Raw genomic sequence first — 21,168 nt, 5'->3', positions numbered from 1 at the left:
GTAAATAAATAGATGTATTATGAAGTGCATTTTCTGTATGTTGGGAGAATCTGGATCACAACAACATTATGTTGTCCACAGCCAACCTGGGCAAGAGCAGTGATAATGTCATGCACAGATTGCTGTCATTTTCCACACGGGGGTGGCTCAATGCAAGATGGGAGTGTGCCACATTTAAAGTGATTGAGAGGGGCCACTTTGATTTGCGACAAATGCAGTCAGCTGTGTTTATGCCCACAACAGCACAGACTGCCCTTTTTGAAAAACACTAGCTTTGGTCCATCTGCGAAACTACCACTTTCTCTAAGCCACATTCGCACAGATTTATGCTACTTATCACATCGAATTGGTGGTGGTCACAAAAATTATTTTGCAAATAGTTTTGTCACAAAAACAGATATGCAATCATCCTCAGACACTGATATTCCTTAATCATGTCTAATTGGATTTTCATCCAAAGGTGAGAGAGAAAATGCAAGAAAATCCAGATGTCTAATGTGATGGATTTATATGGTCACGTAGTCCCAGTTTTTACCTTTAGAAAAGCCCAGTTTCTGAGTAACAGTTCGAGCAATCTTGGAAGTGGTAGCGTCACTGTACAGGTACACCAAATCCACATTGTGCCAGTCAACATGGCTGCGGCTCAGCTTCAAACTGTGTACAGCTGACAGAAAAACAACACAGTAATCAAAGTAATTAATAGCCAGTTCAAATTAAACTGTTGTCATTGTGTGTGTGTGCATGTGTGCGTGCATGCGCTGTTGAAAAAAAAATCTATTACTTTTCTTCATCTACTTCTGCAGTAAAACAACTACAGTTGGTTAGTTGATTCTACATTTAGAGTATGCATATTTCCTTCCCTACCATCTTTGCTGTCCACTGTGGTGGTCATTGCCTCCATTTCATAAGTGTCCCTTATTTGTTGACCGCGGAAACGAGCAAGGTGCTCTTGCTCAATCATGTCGCTCTCGTCCTCCTCCAAAGGAAGCCAACTTCCATCAATGAACCACTGGCCTCTCATCACAGGAATGCGATCTTGCTCTAGGGCAGATGAAAATCACATCTAGTAAGCCTTTAATTTCATTCTTCCAATGTGATCACATACTGTCATTTACATTCCCCTCTTTTGATCAATGTAATTAATTTATTTTTCACAGAATTTCTCAACATACAAATTCAACCTCTTGGGTAATTGAAATTACTGACTCGTCTGTCGTTTTAGAGTTGGGTTATATGCAGTCAACAATGGCTTTATCAACATAGGTCACCAGAAGTGTAAATAGTGAGAGCAGTCATACTAATGCTTTTGCTTTTGAGTGTCATCTTCAAGCACCGGCGTCATCAGACATATTTTACTGGGACACGTGCAACTGGATAGATCAGCTCTGCCACAGTAAAAATTTCATCAATAAAATAATAAAAGAGCGCATTGTAATTTACCTGGTACTTCACTGCTACAGTAGTCACTCCACACAAATAATGCACACATGGCTAATTAATATGGTAATTTAGTCACATGCAGCCACCAAATTTTTTTTCAAATAAACAGTCACTTATAATGGCCAATTCGACATTTTGCATTTAAAGCTTTGCGATTGCACATTCACAACATTTACCTTATTTGTTTAGTCTTAGGGATCACTCCCAACAACTCAATAATTCACACATTTCAGATTTTTTGCCATAATTCCTATTTTTTTTTCGAATTAACAGTCCCATTCATTTATAATGGCTGAGTTAAAATTTTGCATTTAAAGCTTTCCGATTGCACATTCCCAATATTTACCTAATTTGTTTAGCCTTAGGGATTACTCCCAACATTCCAATAATTCACACAATGCTGGTTTTTTGCCATAATTACATTTTTTTTTTTCAAATTAACAGTCTCATTCACTTATAATGGCCGAGTCGACATTTTGCATTGAAAGCTTTCCGATTGCACATTCACATTTACCTCATTCCTTTACCCTGGGATCATTCCAAACATTCCAATAATTCACAGACTGCAGATTTTTTGCCATAATTCCACATTTTTCTTCGAACCAATTCAACATCCATTCCCAATATGAGACAGTCCCATTCATTGACAATTGGAATTTTTATCATTACCGCATTGAAAGGCTACTGGATAGGTATGGTGGTTAAAGTACCAGTTCCCCACGTGAAGAGTCAGTGTTTCCATTTCTGACCAGGTTCACACTTTTACAGGTTCACAATTTAGTATGTCCAATTCACCTGCCATGCACGTTTTTGGGGTGTGGGAGGAAGCCAGAGTGATCAAAGAGAACCCACACGGGCTCAGAGAGAACATGCAAACTACACAGGAAGGCCGGAACAAGGTATATTCGAACTTGGGTCCCTTTAAGTGTGAGGTAGACGTGCTATTCACTGAGCCACCGAGCCACCATTACCTAAAAACAGTTTATTGACTTTGACATAAACTCATTATATGTAATACTTTATAATAATTTGTCATTATTCCTCATTTATGATCATTAAATAATAACTTATAGTAATACTTTTACACATTTAAGCAAAAACACAAAAAAAACAATCATGTTTTTCAAAATTTTCATGATTTTTTTCAGTTTCCCTTTTGATATTTTCATTTTTCACCAATTCAAGCTATTCAAACATTCAACATGATTCCAACATCAGTCTTATTAACATTTATTCAACAGCTTGAAATGAGGGTTTTTGCACTTAAGTGATATAAGTCCAAAAAGATAGAAAAAAAATCATTGTGCTTCCTTTTTGTTTTTAGCAGTAATGGTTTAGAAGTCTACAGTAAAGTGCATACATAGGCCAGATAGCATTACCGCAATACATCTCAGGTTAATCTAAGATCTAAGACAGCAACATAGTCTTATGATTGGGTAGTTTAAAAAACTATGTTTTCTTTGATAAATAAGTGCTAATTATGATTTTTTCATGCACATTGCACGCTCTCATGAATTCTTTGTGCCCCAGTACAGTATTAGGTCTAGTGAAGCTCTTGTCTTTAAGTATCAGTGTAAAAATAAGAATGTTTTTTGCCCGACTCTATGTAACCTCTGAGTTTATTGTTGGCCTTTTGCCTTGTCAGTTGGGATAGGCTCCAGATCGCCACGAGTCTGAACAGGAAGGCATGGGCAAAATTTTGGGGAAAGTACAGCCCACACAAAAAGGGCCTTTGCTTTTATTGTTGCATTTTACTTTTTTAAATACCTAATCAAGTAGGACAAAACTATCATAAAGAAGTAAAAGCGAAAGATGTAAGAAAAGAACTTGGGCGCTGAACGCAAATTTGCGTACGTCAAGGCACTTGTACCTATCATTTGAGTTATTTTTTTAATTCTGTGGTTAAGTAGTTTTTACACATTTGCCAGTTTAAAGTTTTAAAGATATGATCACCATTAAAGTGAAAACTGGTGTTTTATTGCTCGTACCTAATTTAATCCAAAATTTTTTTTTTGGCCCAAGGGACAACAAAAGACACGCTGAAGAGACTATGTCTCTCGACTGGCCTGGGGATCCTTTGTAGGAGCTGGGCAAAGTGGCTGGAGAGAGGGGAGTCTGGGCCTCCCTGTCGAAGCTGCTGCCCCCTGACTCGACTCAATTAAGCAGTAGAAAATGGATGTGCTCTGCGGTCTTTTTACTCCTAATGTCAGAACCATGCTGGTTAAAAAAATAAAATCAGACAAGACCTCCTGACTACTGGGCAAAAGAGTAAAATTGAAATGATTGTTGCATTTGTTATGTATTGTACATTTGCAAACAACTTAGCACAATTCGGCCCATACTCAGTTCATCTTGATTTTCTTCCCCTCCATCTGTCCGTTCGTCCATCCATTGTCTAATGCTCATCTGGAATCCTAGCTGTAGGGGCAGCAGATTTGGCAGGAAAGGCCAGACATCCTTCTCCCCAGGCACTACGTCCAGCTCCTCTGCAGGGATTCCCAAGTGTTTTAAGGACACCCAAGAGACATAGCCTCTCCAGTGTGTCCTGGGTCATCCCTGTGGCCTCCTCAGCAGGACAATGCCCAGAGCACCACACAGACGCTCAGGAAGCATCCTAATATGATGTCCGAGCCACCTCAGCTGGCTCTTCTCAGTGCGGAGCAGCAGCTCATAGATTTAAAAGTTGTTAGCAGCATTTTTATATCCATTTCCTGTGGTGAGAAAACAAAGTTTGGATTGTGATTGACATTTGACCCTTACATGTTTTGAGATCAGAAGACCCTCCTATCAAATTGATCTGATTTCAATGCTTATTCCGTTCAGACTCTTGAGTCTGCATGCGACTTTTACCATTTGTTGCAAATCGCAGATCTGCTATGTCGACCTAGTTTGTCACTAGGGTGGTTGTATTTATTTTTGTTGTAATTATTGACTATTACTGATTTCCTTGTTTAATCAGGTTGTCTTGTGTTAATTGTGCAGGCTTATGATGACAAAAACATTGCACTCTTACGGTTCCAGTAAACAGGATAGCACTCCTTGTCTCTAACGTCCACTTCATAGAGGCCCCCTCTCACACACACTGCCTCCATGACAATGGTGCTGTCCTCCGGGTTCTTCATCTCCTCGGGCACGGGGGGCCGTTGACGGCCTGCCGGTTCAATTTGGTCACTACACTCCGCCACTGGCACGCTCTCCACTGGCTCGACTTCATCGGGCGCGGCTGCATCTTTGTCCTCCGTATCGACGGGTTCACAATCCCGTTTGACTTTGTCGGGGTCCTGCTCTCTCAACCTTCCATAGGCGGTCTCGATTTTTAATGAGTCGTGTCCAACGAAAGGCTTCCACGTCCGCTTGTCTTCCTTATAAAACCATCTGACCTCCTCCGGGCCCAGCTCCGTTACGAACTCGCCCCTGTGCCGAGAGCTGTTAGAACGTATCCGTTTTTTGGTTGTCACGTTGCCATCACTTTCGCTGTAGTTGGCGTCGATGTCCAAATAAGATGGACCCGAGTATTCGTCTTCAGAAAGGCCCAGTATTATGCCGTCTTGTGGTATAAGCGGAAGACGTCTATCCAAATCGGGTTCTACTGGGTCTCTCTCGCCCGTGCGGGTTTCCACTCCCATTGGGATCTCGTCGTACCCAGACACGAAAACATCATTGGCCATGTCCCATTCACTGCTGCTCACCGAGTTATTTTCTGAGCTCTGCTGGCGGATAGTCGCGTTGTCCTTCATGTTGCTCATGGTTCTGATTCAAATTGTTCAAGACAAATTCAAAACAACGTATGCCTTTATATATCGCACGATAGCGGTTTCTTTCTCCCCACCTTCTAACATCTGTACGCCTGTCAGTCCTGACCACGACAAAATTCGCTCACATAATAGCAACTCATGCAAATACACAACGATCGAACGTCAAAAAATAAACTAAAAAACGGTTCACATTTTCGTTTTTAATTTTCGTATATCGCAGTTACTTCTGTTAGAATATGCAACGATGTTTTGAAAGCAATCTCAGCGCAGTGGTTGTGAATAGAATTAGTAAAGATGTTCTGGTTAAACCCATCAAAATAAAATAAATGAACTTCTGACATTTGACGTGTCTTGCGGCTTTAAAAGGCACGTCGTCAGTCACAACTGCCGTCGACAAACTATTTATGAAATTTCTAATTTTTTATTGTTTTTTGTCTGTATTTCATGCAAATATAAAGTATTTCGGTTTGAGATTTTTTAATTTTGAAATCGGATGTTTCCATACAACGAACGGATAATTGTGCCATTTGAGAAATGTGTTTTCTTTACAGTATCCTATGATATTGTACGATTTATATATTTGTTACAACACATTAGTGTTTTCCAGAGACATAATAGTAGCAATAGTAGCGATACAAATGATAATTCTGTTTATATGAAATTATTTTATGAACCTCAACAGCCACCGTAGTTTAGCTCGATTTGGTCACGGCAGTTATGATGTTCCCTTTTTTACATTTTCGCGAATAGTTTTTTTTTTTTTCTAATGTATGATTGATAAAAAATGGCAGGGGGGTTCCTGATCACTCTGTATGAATACTCGCCACTCTTCTATATTAGCGTGGTTTCTTTGTGTTTTGTTATTACAGCCGCCATGGTCCTCGGCTGGTAAGTGACGTTTTGCTATGTTCCTGTAACTAAATTGAAAATGTCGATATCCATGAGCAACACGCCACACGTTTGGTCCTCGATGTCACTTTAATTAAAGGTGGCCTCACTTATGATTAGAAATCTTTAGCGTCAAATTTAAATAAGACGTTTTCCAACCTGCTTTTACAAGGGAACAATGATGAACACTATTACCTTTTTTTCTGATCTCACGGTTCAAACCAGCAATTCAACTAATGAAAACGATTATGTGGTTTGGCTTTTCTGAACAGAACCTGCCGAGTTTTATAACATAGTTTTAATGATTATTGAGAAAAATGCACCAGGAAAATCAAAATCACCACATCAAAGTATAACTCAAATAGACAAATGAAAAACTTGTTTAGCGTAATAACCAAGAGGGATAACAGCAGGAGAACGCCGGCGGTTTATAAAAAGTAGCAACAAAAACTGACAACTAGCAGTACAAGGATATAGACAAAGCAACAAAATAAAACACACTGATTCATAGCTAACACTGCTGGAGACTGGAACCAGAGCCAGATCAAACTATTGAGATGCGTAAAAGAATCCAGCATCATCCTGGTGCTCAAGAATGTTTTGCTCAACAAAAGCAAAATAAAACAAAAATCTATTGATGGGTCCATCCATGAAAAATTCATTTTGAGGAGCTTTTGACCTTGGTACAATATTGATTTATCACCCTAAACACCCCTACCACCAAGTGTTACTTTTCTTCATTGATGTACTTCTAAGCATCCCCTGCTTATTCTGCACTCTCACACTGGCAGGTAAACATGACTTGAGAGAAAGCTGCACTCGCAAGAATGATGTATGTTTTTAATAGTGGCAAATTGCTTCATTACGTTCTCCTGACTCTTTATCTAGCCTAATGGCATTTATGACATTATAACACACCTATTTGCTCCATCATAGTTTTGAGGATGTGCGGGTTTCATTTTGATAGAATAGAATTGAATGTCTATTGTATAGCAGGCTTACAACAAAATTGGAATTGCTGCATATTGAATAATCGAACAATAAATAGAATAAACCTCAATGACTGGGGAAATAGAGTCTACTAATGTCTTAAATGTGTAATAGTATTTTTTATGTATTGTGAAAATAGCTGAGAATCAATAAAGGAATCCATGTTAATCCAGGAAAACCGGTAAGTTATTTATTTCTTATTTCGTAGTAAGGTATTGCATTTTTTTTTCTCATCTTGGTAGGTTTGTTAAGTTGAAAAAAAAAAATCATTCAACCCAAGATAATAAGTCACTTCATATACGTCTTACAGGATTCGTTTCGATGTTCCAGTGATTTTGCGAAGCTCCGATGACACAGAGTCCACTCTAGCAACCCCTGAAAAGCAAATGGTTCAGGTGACGAATCCTTTTTCCCTTGAGATTGCTTCAGGACCCGCATCTGTTGCAGGTAACAATTTCAGGACATGACTAATAAAGATACAGTCAAACCTCAATATTGAGGATTTTTTTTTTTTTCATTTCTACATGTGTTAAAAAGGTTCTAATTTTATAGGTTATGTACACACGTCGACAAAATTGTTGGTACCCCTCAGTTAAAGAAGGAAAAACCCACAATTCTCACTGAAATCACTTGAAACTTACAAAAGTAACAATAAATAAAAATTTATTGAAAATTAAATAATCAAAATCAGCCATCATTTTTGAATTGCTGATTAACATAATTATTTAAAAAAACAAACTAATGAAACAGGCCTGGACAAAAATGATGGTACCCATAACTTAATATTTTGTTGCACAACCTTTTGAGGCAATCACTGCAATTAAGCGATTTCTGTATTTGTCAATGAGCGTTCTGCAGCTGTCAACAGGTATTTTGGCCCACTCCTCATGAGCAAACTGCTCCAGTTGTCTCAGGTTTGATGGGTGTCTTCTCCAAATGGCATGTTTCAGCTCCTTCCACAGATGTTCAATGGGATTCAGATCCGGGCTCATGGAAGGCCACTTTAGAATAGTCCAACGCTTTTCTCTCAGCCATTCTTGGGTGTTTTTGGCTGTGTGTTTTGGATTGTTGTCCTGTTGGAAGACCCATGACCTGCGACTGAGACCAAGCTTTCTGACACCAGGCAGCACATTTCTCTCCAGAATGCCTTGATAGTCTACAGATTTAATTTTACCTTGCACACATTCAAGACACCCTGTGCCAGATGCAGCAAAGCAGCCCCAAAACATTACTGAGCCTCCTCCATGTTTCACCGTAGGGACAATGTTCTCTTCTTCGGGGAGACGACCAAGGAGGACACCACTGCTGAAAAAAAAAAATCATAAAAAAGCGAGACTGGAATTTGCAAAAATGCATGTTGACAAGCCACAAAGCTTCTAGGAGAATGTCCTTTGGACAGATGAGACCAAACTGGAGCTTTTTAGTAAGGCACATCAACTCTATGTTCATAGACTCAAAAACCAAGCATACAAAGTCAATAGTCAATATGTCAATAGCATAATAACTCAATGTCAATATGACCAGCCTTGTTCGACTGTAAACACACATAAGAAACAGGTAAAGCTTACTTTATCAGTTCATTCCCCATCTATGAATCCCAATCTCAATATTGATCCATATATAAGGCGCACCTGATTATAAGACGCACCATCAGCTTTTTAAAAAAATTAAGGCTTTTAGGTGCGCCTTATAGTGCAGAAAATACGATAATTGATTTGCATTTGTTTTAGTATAACTGAACAACCTATAAAATTTAGATGTTAATGGATTTTTTTTTGTTTGTTTTTCAAAATCAATTCAACCCAAGTAAGAACCAACTCCTCAAATCAATAAGCTCATAATTATTAAGTGTGCTCTAATTTTTAATCCTTTATTTATTTTGTCTGAAGACTCTCAAATAGTTCTTATGAAAACATGACAACTATTTTAAATTTTAAGATTGAAGAAAAACCATTCTGGCATACTAAACACGACTCTCACTGAACTAAGCCCTTGTGGGATTCTGGCAGTTGAGGGTTCAAGGTTTTGAATGACATCAGGATCAGCTTCACAGATATTACTCCGAACATGTAAGTACTTCTGTGCATTCCAAGTCACCATAAAAATGTTCACATTCTATAGATGGTGTGTGGTTAAAGCCATGTTGTCTGGAGCCCTGTGTCTTGAGCTGTTTTTGGGGTTGTGAGGTCACGGTCTTGCAGCGAGCACTGCAGGCCCATCAGAGTGGCTCCAGGTTCAGCACCCCTCAGCATTTCCAGGAAGCGCTACACCACTTCTATCATCACTGCCAGAGCTTCTTGTATCCTTTCTAAAATATACTGCTTGTCTATAAAAACTCCAGCTTGTAACTTTGATTCTGGTTTTCATTTTTCCATGTACACGTTTGCAATTTTTCATTGGATTGTGACATGAATCCTGGCAATGCATTCTTCGAACACGAAAATTTAATATGCAGTATTCAAGGAGTCATCTGACTTGTTTGGTTGTTAAATGAGGCTAGGCAACTAGAACTGGCAAGATAAAGCCCCCCCCACCACCACCACTAGTAGAATTGTCCATAGAATTGTCCATGCTTTTTGTGCTTTTCCACCTAGCGCGCCCAATGGTTAAATGCAATGTTCAATCTATCAACAGTTAAATTTATAATTAGTTTTGATAACCAAAGGTTCCAAGGTTTGTATTTGTTTGTTCACCCGCACAAGGAGAAGGCAATGAAATTTCACTGAAGAGGTTCGAACCGTCCAAGAAATGTACTGTACAAGGACAATAACCAACAAAGGCAATGGCGGAAAGACCTGTCGGTGTTTGCTAACAAGCAGCCCGAGACTTAAATGAAAAAAGAAAAACACATTGGATAGGGGAGGAAGATGTAACAACCGTATCTTTTCACACACTTTTATGTGTTCAACATGGTTGTTTAATAAATTCGAAATGAAATGTATTACGAATGTATTGCCAGTCAAAAATATACCAAATCTAAGTGCACATCATCTCCTCATAGTTTGTATTGATAATTTGACAGAAGGGCACATGTACAGTGTTATTTAGGTTCAGTTCAGATTTTTTATGTCTAAATATGTCTTTGACACAATTCTCCTAGTATCAGCCGTGAAGACGTAGCGGAACGTTACACTTGTATTCCACCTGATCAGGGACTTTCAGATTTTGGCCCATTGCCCAGGCAACGCTATCCTCTCGTGGCTGTTTTGACCTTAGCAGAACATGAAGCCCGAGACACATTCAACATTGTAAGTTCTTTCAACACGGCCCTTCAGTAAGACTGTCAACCCCATTATGTTAGAACACATTTCAGTATACTGTACCATCTTTTTTAGGTTGCCAGTGTCACTGTAATTCATGTACCAGATGATAAATACAAGCTGTCTGCGAGAATCCTCTTTCAGCACCTCCTCACTTCGGAAGGGAACATTTACGAGTTAAAAGTATGTTTTCAAGTTGGCCAGCTGACCACTTGTTTGTCCAGTACAGTACTTCTACTTTGCAGATTGCGCTACTTTGCTTGCATCAGTCTTCACATGAAAACCTTTCTAAGGTGAATTTACCGGTAATCAAAATGATTGTCTCTTCCTTTTCGCAGGCTCTCTTCATGTCAGCTAATAGTAGTAGGGAATATGGTCAACCTGATCCTGACCCGATTCCCCATTCCGATGAGTCTGAGCATGAGGAGGAAGGGACTGGAAATGTGGCACCGGTGGTAGAAGATGATACAGGCTGGTCAGAGAGGCGGGCCAGAGACTGCGTTGTGTGTCAGAATGCAGCTGTCAACAGAGTTTTGCTGCCTTGCAGACATGCTTGTGTGTGTGACAGTTGTTTTTCTCACTTCAAACATTGCCCCATATGTAGAGCTTTCATCCAGGAGTCTTTTGCCCTGACTTTTGAACAATGAACTATTTACAAAGAGAAGTTGGCCAACTGCCACTGCAAAGGAATCAGGGATCATTACAGTATATTGGAAATATATCATTTACGTGTTTTTTTTATGAAAAGCATAATGAAGCTTGGCCATGGTTTAATTTTTTAATAACGGTATTCACCTTTCCTGTAAAATCTGCTGTAACAGTGAAAAATTGCAAGCGGCATCCAAATGAAGTCATGTCTGCGGCTGTTGTACATTGATAGAACTGCACTTTCCATACTCAAAATTCTTCACTTTGTTAGTCTGTTTGACTTTTTACATTTGTGAGCAAATATACTTTTTTCTTTTATGCAGTATTGTGTTGAGGAGCAACAACATGTGAAGTTCATTGAAGTCAGTGTGAATGGTTGTGCCACATATGACCCCTCACATCCTCATCATTTAGCTGGGAGAGGCTCAGGTTGCCCTGTTATCCTGTACAGTAAAACGGTGACTCTTTATCAAGGATGTATGTTCATTTTACAAAACCAGTATATAATTTATGAACCACAGTCAAGTCATATTGGTTGAGATTTTTTTTAATTATAGGTTGGAGATCAATGGTTGCTGGTTAATTAACAATGATCAGACCTAAAAATGTGCATCTTTCAGCGTCACAAGTGTAACTTACTGTTCTATGTACTGTAGTTAAAAAATTGTACTGAAATCAATAGATTGGATCAAATGTTTCAACTGTTTCAGATTACTACTGTCACACAAAATAAAATACATCAAATAAAGAAGTTTAATTCAGACATGAAGGTTTTGTTTGTTTTATACAAGTGTTGCATGGGACACCAGAAGTGACCATCTTTCAGTACTGTCGCCACTAAAAGTAGAAAAGTCACTGTGGTAGATGACTAGATACGTACTTTAGCCAAATGCTGCTCCACCAAACGAATACATTTTTCTTCTGGTCATAAGTATACAACAGCAAGCCCATTAAACTGTAATGATGAAAAAGTTCAGATCTTATACAGGTTTATAGTCTAGCTTGGACTCCAGCTTCTTGGAATCGGCCACTTTTCGCACAGCTTTCATGAAGTCCTCTTGGGTGACATACTCTCTGTCAGACCGGATGGCAAACAAACCTGCACATATTAAAGTTCTGTTTGTAGAGAGGGCTATCGTAACCTGACAAAGCTAACAATGTTGAATGGCTAACCTGCTTCTGTGCAAACATTTCTTAAATCGGCGCCGTTGAAGCCGTCCGACAGCTTCACAATGGCTTCAAAATCTGAACAGAAAGTCATTATCAACACAACAGGGATGGATTGGCTGCCATCTGGTGATGGAGCTGGTGTTTTGCTGACCTATTTCTCCATGCTTAGTGATGGGACTGGAGTGGATTTTGAGGATGTCCAGACGAGCCTGTTCATTGGGCAGCTCGATGTCTGTACAACAGGTGAAGGCATCAATGCTTCTATTTGGTTACATAAAAGAAGGATGGCTTACGGATTTTGCGGTCGAGTCGGCCAGGTCGCAGCAAGGCGGGGTCCAGAGTATCGGGTCGGTTGGTTGCCATGATCATCTTAACTCTGTGCAATGTGTCAAATCCATCCATCTGGTTCAGCAGCTGACACACAACATAATCATCTGTTAATGGTCTTGGGTTCTAGTGTCTTAATTGGCCTTAGGGAAACATATAAAGCTATTTAGACTCAAACTGGTCTTTTAGGATACAGATTAACAAGTCAGTCCAACATAGTGGTCTCAACCGCCTTTGTATGACACGCTCACAAAAGCACATGTTTAATCTGCAGCTGGGTTGAGAGTCCTTTGCCACTTGACAATTCAAGGAACTACAATCCTATTTTAATGGCATCGTCTTTTTTGGATAAAGGACTTTTTCACTGTCATGGTAACATCATTATGGCCTAAACATCCTTCTGAGCCAATACAATGTAGATCTGGTAAAGCCACCTTAAGAAAAAAAAAAAAAAACACCTTTTCTTTCACCAGTAGGTGGCGCTAGCACTTAATACCTACCTGAAAAATCAGCCAGGCCATTTAAGAGGGGGATTTTATCACAAACGTTCTGCTACAAATTTACCTAGACAAAAGGCTACGTGAGACCGGAGAAAACACTCTATTGTTGTCTAATGTTGATCCATCAATCTAAAAAAAGGAGCATGTGACGAAGGGAAAAATCATTGCACTGGATGAGAGCAGCACACTTACGACCTTGGCCAGCTACTGATTTTCATTTTCATCCAACCCGACTGTAACTAGAGTTTTTAGCGTTACGTCCGACGCATGGCACAAACAAGACATGATCTGTGTAGAAGTGTCAAGACCCTAACCCCGGGTCTACTGGGGGACCCGAAGCACCAGATTGTGTATAGTAGGCCAAGGCCAAAGGTGATTCTGTCAAGTAGGTTATACGGACAGTGTTTGAGAAGAATATATACTGACGGTACCTTGAATAATATTAATGTGCATGTTATGGGGATTTTTATATCAGGCAAGTTTGTCTGTAACTAGCTGTAGATATTCAAATCCATACTCCATCTTGTCTTATCATACATGTCAAAAGTGGGAGCACAGCAACATGAATCGCAGATCGTTGACCAACTCGAGACAGTATGCCGACTCATTTACCTCCATCAAAGTCCTCTGGATCTCTCGGTCAGCAGAGGTTCCCTCAGAGAACCGCCGACCACCTAAGAGGAAACAACGGTACAATAGTTCAAATGCAACACGATACATTATAACAGAGCATGCGGTATATGACCTCAATTGAAGAAACTAGAGAAAGGAAAGAGTCAGCGTCTCACCAATGGCATCAATCTCATCCATGAAAATGATACAAGGTTGATGGTCCCTGGCATAGTTGAACATCTCTCTGATGAGCCTGGCACTCTCACCAATGTATTTGTCAACGATGGAGCTGGACACTACCTGCAGGATAACATCCGCTAACTCACTGATCGGAAACAAGACAGCTTCACATGGACACTCACTTTGAGGAAATTACAGTCCAGCTGACTTGCAACCGCCCTGGCCAGAAGAGTTTTCCCAGTACCTACACAGAGAACCACAACTCGTGTAACTTAAAAGAATTTTGTTAAATATACAAGTACTTCAAATACCACATGAATGGACTTTTAACCTGGAGGCCCATAAAGCAGGCAGCCTTTTGGGGGAATGATTCCAACTCTCTGGAAAAGCTCAGGGTTGGTCAGGGGCAGCTCAATCACCTGCCGTCAAATAAAAACATCATTATGGTGGGGCTGAACAATATGGGCGAATAAAAAGTCATTCTGGAATACAGTGATCCCTCGCTAATTTGTGCCACGCCTATTGTGCCCTCAGTGCATTGCGAACCTTTTTTTTTGTGATTTGAACTTTATTGAATTTTACCATATTTTAACAAAAACTACAAATAGTACAGATGTATATAAGCATGGTACAAGGAAAGAGGAGCTACATGAACCATAAAAGTTGTAGGAGTCCTTCTGCAAACATATCACCCAAAAGAAAAAAAAAACAAAAAAAACACACAAACAAAAACAATAATGATAATAATAAATAAAGAAATAAATGTAGTAATTAAAACAAAAAAATTAATAACACAAAAAAATATATAAAATAAAAATGAAGTAAACCACTCTTAGCAAACCTAGCGGACTTTTTTTAATTACAAAAAAAAAAAAAGCTTTATCGTGGAGAGATGCGCTGTGAAAGTTTCTTGCAGGCCAGCCATACGTAGTAACTATAAATGCACTTTCACGGACACTCCTTGGACTACTGCAGTGTACTTAAATCTTAAATTAGTAAACCTTATACAGTAATTGTAAGTTTAAGTGGCCGTAGTTTCACGGAGAGCCACGTCATATTAGCAGCGCAAGTTAAGCAAGATATTCAAAAAGTTAAGAATGCTACTTATATATGATATGCATGTATACAATTAAATAACATCATAAATAAAATATATATAAAGGAAAAATTAAGTTTTATTGACCTTTGATTCGAGCTGCACGATTATGGCCAAAGTAATAATCAAGATTATTTTGGTCAATAATGAAATTACGATTATTAATCACAATTATTCACCATGTTTGAGCAAACATGTCTACTGTATTTATTGCCCTTTTTTTGAACAAGCAGTATATAAACAAGGATTCAAGGCTGGATACTTATAAATAATAATAAACTAAGATAAATAAATAAATAATTAAAACATTCACCCAAGACATGGCAAAAACTTGGCACACAGGCAACACAGATTACTTCCTAGCTGGGTGTAAACCAATGGCAAAAATTAAGCCTACTTAGAAACAGGGACATTATTTACTTTTAAGCAAATTTTAATCAATTAGCAGTCAAAATGTCCTTTTCGGTCATTTAAAACCGGATTTATATCAATTTTTTACGGATTTCTCAAAACTGGTCTTAATTGACAGCTGGCAAACTATTAGAAATCTAAGGTGGCCGACTGGGGCAAACACACTGCAACCGGCAGAACATGAACAAAACAAGAACGAGGCAAACAAATGAATAAAAAACAACTGAAAACAGAAAACGAAAACACACAAAAAAACAACAACGAAAAACAAAACAATATAAACACAGCCAACTCAATAGGTCATGACAGTTGTTGATGCTGGAAAATGCCATAAAGAGGGCACGAAAATACTTAGTACTCCATTTTGTAACGTGAAAAAAACGTAAACCAGGGACGCTGTAACCTAGATGTCCATTGTACTTTAAGTATTTACAATGTACTCCATCAGTCCTCATCTTCTGTGTCCAATATGAACTGGGCACCACCCAACATGCCAGGTTCTCTCTCGTCATTGTCCAAGTCCGTCTCATTGCACTTTGGTTCCTCAGAAACGATGCTGGCTTTTTGATTTAGCAAAGTGCATTTTGCTTTCTCCATTTGCAAAGCATGGGCTCGTTGATTTTAAACTCTCGCAGCTGCACTATTCCTATGTTGCTCCGTGTAGCCAACAGCTTGCAGTTTAAACTGTGCCTCGTAAGCCTGTCTCTTTGCAGGTGCCATTTTCCAAGGTTTTAATCTTAAGCCAAAGCAAAGCAATACCCAACACACACATACACGGCCATGGTACGCACTATATAAAAAAACCTACTGGGGACATCATTCCTTTGGCCTCCACTATCACACCCTACTTACCTACTGATGACGCAGCATCAGGAGCAATTGGGGGTTCAGCGTCTTGCTCAAGGACACTTAGACCTGGTCCCGATGGTTAGGGGCTCGCACCCACAGCCTTTCAGCTGGGAGCCGACCGCTCTACCACCGAGACATGCTGCCCACTATTGGTACTTGAATTAGCAATAGTGGCAATTTTTTTTACCTCTCTCAGTTCACGGATCTGCTCCGAAAGTCCACCAATTTCAGAGTAGGAGACACTACCGGGGTCTTCATGGGACATATTGTACACCAGAGGGTCCACCTCACGTGGCAGATACCTTTAAAAAAAAAAAAAAAAAAAAACACACACCACACCCACAAAAAATATGATAAAATGTGCTCCATCGCCTGGTGTGCACCAGTTTGTCAAACAGCTGTTAAATCTACTCTTTAATGACAGATGTAAATAACAATTTGATTAGCAGAGGCCCAAATATTGTAGCACAGAAAACAAACTCATGTAAATTCTTGTGCTGATGCCCAGATCCTTTATCTGACTCCCCCAATTCAATTGTTTTATAACTGTATGAGACTTTTATATTGTAGTTACAAAATCAAAACATAGAAAAATATAGACCTACTTTACTGGGGATTTATTTTGTTGTTTATTTTGGGGTATATTACCTGTACTATACATACTTAGGAACATATATTGATACATAATTTGCCTCATTAGGGCCCGTGGATTTTTCAGCATGTATTTGAAATTATAATCAAGCCCAGCCTACCTCATTATAGTCAGCGTAGTCATATCTAAAGCCACTCTGGTGCCTGGCTTCAACTGTGACTTGTCCAACTAGAATGAAAAAAATGCAGCATTAAATAAAAGAAAGCAAAATATTCTTAAACTTAAGGTGAGGAAGATTTAATCAAATGATTAAATATCTACATGATTAACAGCCTAAATAGTTTTTGGGATGAGTCACTTGGTATGAAGACTTGAAAAATCTGGTCCGCCGCCGTCTGCCGTGGTCAATTCCACAGTGCAGAAAGCAACAAACAGGAAAAAGAACTTAATCTACATCCAGCTTTGCAAAGAAAAAGAATGCGGGCAAGATTTTGTTCTCCTTTGCCGATTGATTGGATGAAGCCAAAAGCGACTGCTTCTCCTTGTCTATGCCTTTGTCATCATGACAAAACGACCAAAACGCTTTCTTCCTGTTAATTGGCACAGATATATATTTACTGTTTGAGTCACGACTCAATCAATTCACTTCAAAGTTAAAACGAACATTGTATGTACACACCCATTGCAAATGAAGCACATGTAACATATTTAGTATCTATTGTTATCGTTTATTCACATTTGTTTTCTGTTTTAAATGAATGTTAGAAGTTAGCGTGTTTGATTGATGTGCGCGCAAGAAAGGACAGAGAGTGAGTCACGCTGAAAAAAAAAAAATAAGATGACCATGCGCTGTTCTGTTGTTTTGTGCTCTTTTAGCACAGCCATTCACGGTTACACCGTGAATGCGACCCTTTTTACAGTCGCCTTCAGCGACCCGAAAAGCCCTTTATAAGGCTTACACATCCAAAGAAGTGTTATCAAAGCAAACCTTCCACAAATGGAGCTTGGTTTGTTTCCAGAAGTTTAGAAACGTTTTTTTTTTTGTTTGTTTTTTTTTAATCGCGCTATCAAAGCAAACCTTCCACAAATGGAGCTTGGTTTGTTTCCAGAAGTTTAGAAAAGTTTTTTTTTTTTAATCGCGCTTGTTGATGATCCCACTTTGAATTCCCAAGTAATGTGTGACGCGGCACGGCACAGCAAGGCAGCTCTGAGACGCACGCGGTGGGCGCAGGTGCGCAGAGTAGTTGAGGAAGCGCTCCGCAGCGCAGCTGCAACGCAGTAGGTGGAATCCCTGGGTTATTTCACTGCATGTCTGTGCAAGTGTGAGTACACTCTCATTGTCCATTAGCTAACAGCAATAAACTTCTTTGAAAAGTTCGTGTCAGCAAAGCATTTCGAAATGGGCAAAGGAGCAGAATTTTCACTTTCGACCACATCATTCAATACATAAACAGCATGCATTGAGCCTACCACACTGAAAAAGACAAGTTAAGAAAAGGTTAACAAAACTCAGAGAGGAAAACAAAACATTTTGACACAAGAGTATGTGTTGGGCACCTACCTGTCTGCGGCATCCAACCACATATCGAGGACCATTTGTAGCCTTGACAATGACTAATTTTAGAAAACAAAATCAATATCATCAAATGACTCATAGAAAAACTTGTGATTCAATAAAAACTTACATTTTTCTTCTGTGAGCTGTTTGAGAACTTCTCCAACAATCTGCACAAATAGAGGTTTTGATGTGATGAAGTCTCATATACAACCATCTATACATAAGCTTCTGCCTTATAAGGGGTTGTGGGAGCAGCCGCTTGACCAGGGAAGCCCAGACTTCCCTCTCCCCAGCCACTTTATCCTGCTCTCATGGGAGGATCCCCAGGTGGTCCCAGGCCAGCTGAGAGAAATAGACCCTTCTGCATGTCCTGGGTTGCCCCAAGGGCCTCCTTCCGGTGGGACATGTCAGGAACACCTCACAAGGGAGGCGTCATAACCAGATGCCTGAACCAACTCAACTGACTCCTCTCAACACGGAGGAGCAGCGGCTTGACATGGAGCCCCTCCCGAATGATCGAGCTTCTCACCCTATCTCTAAGGGAGAGACCGGACACCCTGTTGAGGAAACTCATTTCGGCCGCTTGTATCCAAGATGTCTTCTTTCAGTCACGACCCACAGAAGCACACTCCACAGGACTCCCTGAGGGACACAGTCAAATGCCTTTTCCAAGTCCACAAAACACATGTAGACTTGTAGGGCGAACTCCCATGCACCCTCAAGGATCCTGCCAAGGGTGTAGAGCTGGTCCACTGTTCAACCACTGGGACGAAAACCACACTGCTCCTCTGTAATCTGAGGGTTGACTTCCTGACAGACCCTCCTCTCCAGCACCCACGAATAGACCTTACAAGGGAGGCTGAGGAGTGTGATCTCTCTGTAGTTTAAACATCCTCCTGTCCATCCTTCTTAAAAAGGCGACCTCTACCCAGGGGACTGTCCCCGATGTCCATGCAATGCTATAGAGGCATTTACTTTTTTATCTCACGAGTATGTAGTCCCCGGCCGCACAAGTGCAGTATGACTGTCCAGGGACTCTGTGACGTGGCAGAGCAGAGATGCATGCAGTGGGCTGGGGGGCTGTGGTGGTGCACCACAGCGGAGCTGTGACGCAAAGGCCACAAGTCCGGACAGCCGCCTCAACAATGGAGGCGTGAAACGTGATCCACTCTGACTCAATGTCCCCCGCCACCCCTGGGATGTGGGAGAAATTCTGCCGGAGGTTATAGTTGAAACTCCTTCTGATTCTGACAGGGGACTCTGCCAGACCTTCCCAGCAGACCCTCACAATATGTTTTGGGTCTGCCAGGTCTGACCGGCATCCTCCCCCACCACTGGAGCCAACACACCACCAAGTGGTGATCAGTTGACAGCTCTGCCCCTCTCTTCACCAGAGTGTCCAAAACATGCGCCCACAAATCTGATGACACAAGCACAAAGTCAGTCATCGAACTCCCACATATACTTTCTCTGGAGCTATGATGTGTATATGTGTGTACACATGTGGACACCCCTGTGTTTGAACATGGTGTTTGTTGTGAACAATTTGTGACAAGCACAGAAGTCCGAAAACAAAGCACCAATCGGGTTCAGATCAGGGGATTGTTTCTCCCAATCACGCCCCCTTCAGGCCTCACTGTCATTGTACACATGAGCGTTGAAGCTTCTGAGCACGAGGCAGTCCCAGAGGGAGCCCGCTCCAGCACACCCTCCAAAAAAAGGTGTGTACTCTGAACTGCTGTTTGGTGCTTAAGCACAAACCACAGTCAGTCATTTTTTTCCCAATATTGTTCAAGTGTAGATACTGATATGTTTCAGCAATCAGAAATGTTAGATAACTGTACATTATAGCATGAGCAATACTGAAGCCAATCAAAACAATTTACATGTCTAGATGGTTGTGCCACTTGCTAACATTCCCAACACAGAACTATGGAATAATTTGGTACCCACGTCCCTAACCCCACATATACAACATGTAAATTAGCAGCTCAGCAATTATTGTAAATAACACTTACCTGACCCACACTCTGCAGAGCTTTGAGGTCATTCTCTGATTTTTCATACTGTTTGGTTTGCTCTCGCAGTTGTTCTCTCACTGAAATCAAAGTGGTGGTGATGAGGGAGGCCCTGTTATTATTCCAAAATGAATAAGCGATGGGACGCAAACGTTTTCCATGAAAGAACACCCATTAAAAACGCCCCCATGGACAGCTGACTAGCCGGTTAGCAATGATATATTAGCTTAACATAATACAAGATCAAAATGAACCACACACGGCGTTGTGTACTTGCTTGTTCGTTCATGTACGTATTATTGGCAATTGTAACCCGATCAATATTCATTAAATTCAACCAAGCGGGGCTTTTTCGCTTTACCTCTAGCCCCATTCAAATGTACGACGGTGCTGACTGCATGACAAAGCAATAGCTAGCCAGCCAGCTAACAGATACTGCGTGCGTGATACGATCATTTATACAAACGCAAAGCACGACGTGCGCACAGTCATCCACATATAGGTAGACGTTAAGTTGGTTCTTACGTTCTTTTAACCGCCCGTCAACTTCTTTGTGTTCCAGAAGTTTTTTACGGTAATCTTGTAGGGCTTTCTCCCTGTTGTCCGCCATGATGGTGCAATGGATTCTGGGTATTAGTGGCGTCACCGATTGTTTTTGCTCGCACGCACGCGCCGGGTACTGACGAAGTGAATCAGAATCAATGAATACAAATTTTGCCAATTGATTTTTACTCTCATTATATAAACGTATTTATTATACTGCCATGTTAATAGGTTGAACCCTGCCAAATCAGCTTAATATTCCAATTAATCATGTGACGACTGCTTTCATTTTTCTCATTCCAATTATTTATCGTTTTCCCACAAGGCCCTG

The 21,168-nt window shown here is 40.3% G+C and overlaps 3 protein-coding genes across 4 annotated transcripts in view; 1 reads left to right on the top strand and 2 right to left on the bottom strand.

Annotated features, from left to right (window-relative positions):
* The window catches only part of ddhd1b (DDHD domain containing 1b), a 37,164-nt gene extending 31,157 nt beyond the window's left edge, over positions 1 to 6,007 (bottom strand). The window contains exons 1-3 of one of the 2 annotated variants that reach the window (XM_088402881.1): positions 4,454 to 6,007; positions 865 to 1,041; positions 536 to 664 (exon numbers count right to left, since the gene is read on the bottom strand). In XM_088402881.1, the coding sequence (XP_088259007.1) occupies positions 536 to 664; positions 865 to 1,041; positions 4,454 to 5,186 (1,039 nt within the window). In that variant the 5' untranslated portion in view covers positions 5,187 to 6,007. The remainder of the gene's footprint in view (positions 1 to 535; positions 665 to 864; positions 1,042 to 4,453) is intronic. The other variant, XM_088402880.1, reaches the window with a different exon arrangement.
* Positions 5,730 to 11,744, top strand: cgrrf1 (cell growth regulator with ring finger domain 1). Its single transcript, XM_088402883.1, has 6 exons — positions 5,730 to 6,083; positions 7,384 to 7,520; positions 9,195 to 9,372; positions 10,174 to 10,321; positions 10,409 to 10,516; positions 10,672 to 11,744. Exons 1-6 carry the CDS (start codon positions 5,980 to 5,982, stop codon positions 10,978 to 10,980), a joined length of 984 nt encoding a protein of 327 aa, XP_088259009.1. The 5' UTR covers positions 5,730 to 5,979; the 3' UTR covers positions 10,981 to 11,744.
* psmc6 (proteasome 26S subunit, ATPase 6) lies at positions 11,513 to 20,929 on the bottom strand. Its single transcript, XM_088402882.1, has 14 exons — positions 20,820 to 20,929; positions 20,295 to 20,374; positions 18,404 to 18,443; positions 18,280 to 18,332; positions 16,879 to 16,946; positions 16,314 to 16,428; positions 14,102 to 14,189; positions 13,953 to 14,014; positions 13,767 to 13,890; positions 13,591 to 13,652; positions 12,445 to 12,565; positions 12,303 to 12,383; positions 12,155 to 12,226; positions 11,513 to 12,080 (listed from the first exon to the last, which is right to left on the bottom strand). The coding sequence occupies exons 1-14, from the start codon at positions 20,902 to 20,904 to the stop codon at positions 11,962 to 11,964; spliced, it is 1,170 nt and encodes a 389-aa protein (XP_088259008.1). The 5' UTR covers positions 20,905 to 20,929; the 3' UTR covers positions 11,513 to 11,961.
* Positions 20,930 to 21,168: the final 239 nt, after the last annotated feature.

This window comes from Hippichthys cyanospilos, chromosome 20 (genome assembly GCF_059441005.1).
Source record: "Hippichthys cyanospilos isolate Australia breed blue-spotted pipefish chromosome 20, RoL_Hcya_1.0, whole genome shotgun sequence".
NCBI classification, from domain to species: Eukaryota; Metazoa; Chordata; class Actinopteri; order Syngnathiformes; family Syngnathidae; genus Hippichthys; species Hippichthys cyanospilos.
This window is presented reverse-complemented; position numbering and strand designations above follow the sequence as displayed.

Excerpts from the sequence above, each read along its gene's own strand:
- cgrrf1 (XM_088402883.1), top strand. The coding sequence starts at position 5,980 with ATGGCAGGGGGGTTCCTGATCACTCTGTATGAATACTCGCCACTCTTC. Across the intron at positions 6,084-7,383 it reads GCCGCCATGGTCCTCGGCTG|GATTCGTTTCGATGTTCCAG; the intron begins GTAAGTGACGTT and ends TACGTCTTACAG. Across the intron at positions 7,521-9,194 it reads AGGACCCGCATCTGTTGCAG|ATGGTGTGTGGTTAAAGCCA; the intron begins GTAACAATTTCA and ends CACATTCTATAG.
- psmc6 (XM_088402882.1), bottom strand. The coding sequence starts at position 20,904 with ATGGCGGACAACAGGGAGAAAGCCCTACAAGATTACCGTAAAAAACTT. Across the intron at positions 18,444-20,294 it reads CTCTGCAGAGTGTGGGTCAG|ATTGTTGGAGAAGTTCTCAA; the intron begins GTAAGTGTTATT and ends CTATTTGTGCAG. Across the intron at positions 14,015-14,101 it reads CCTGCTTTATGGGCCTCCAG|GTACTGGGAAAACTCTTCTG; the intron begins GTTAAAAGTCCA and ends TTCTCTGTGTAG.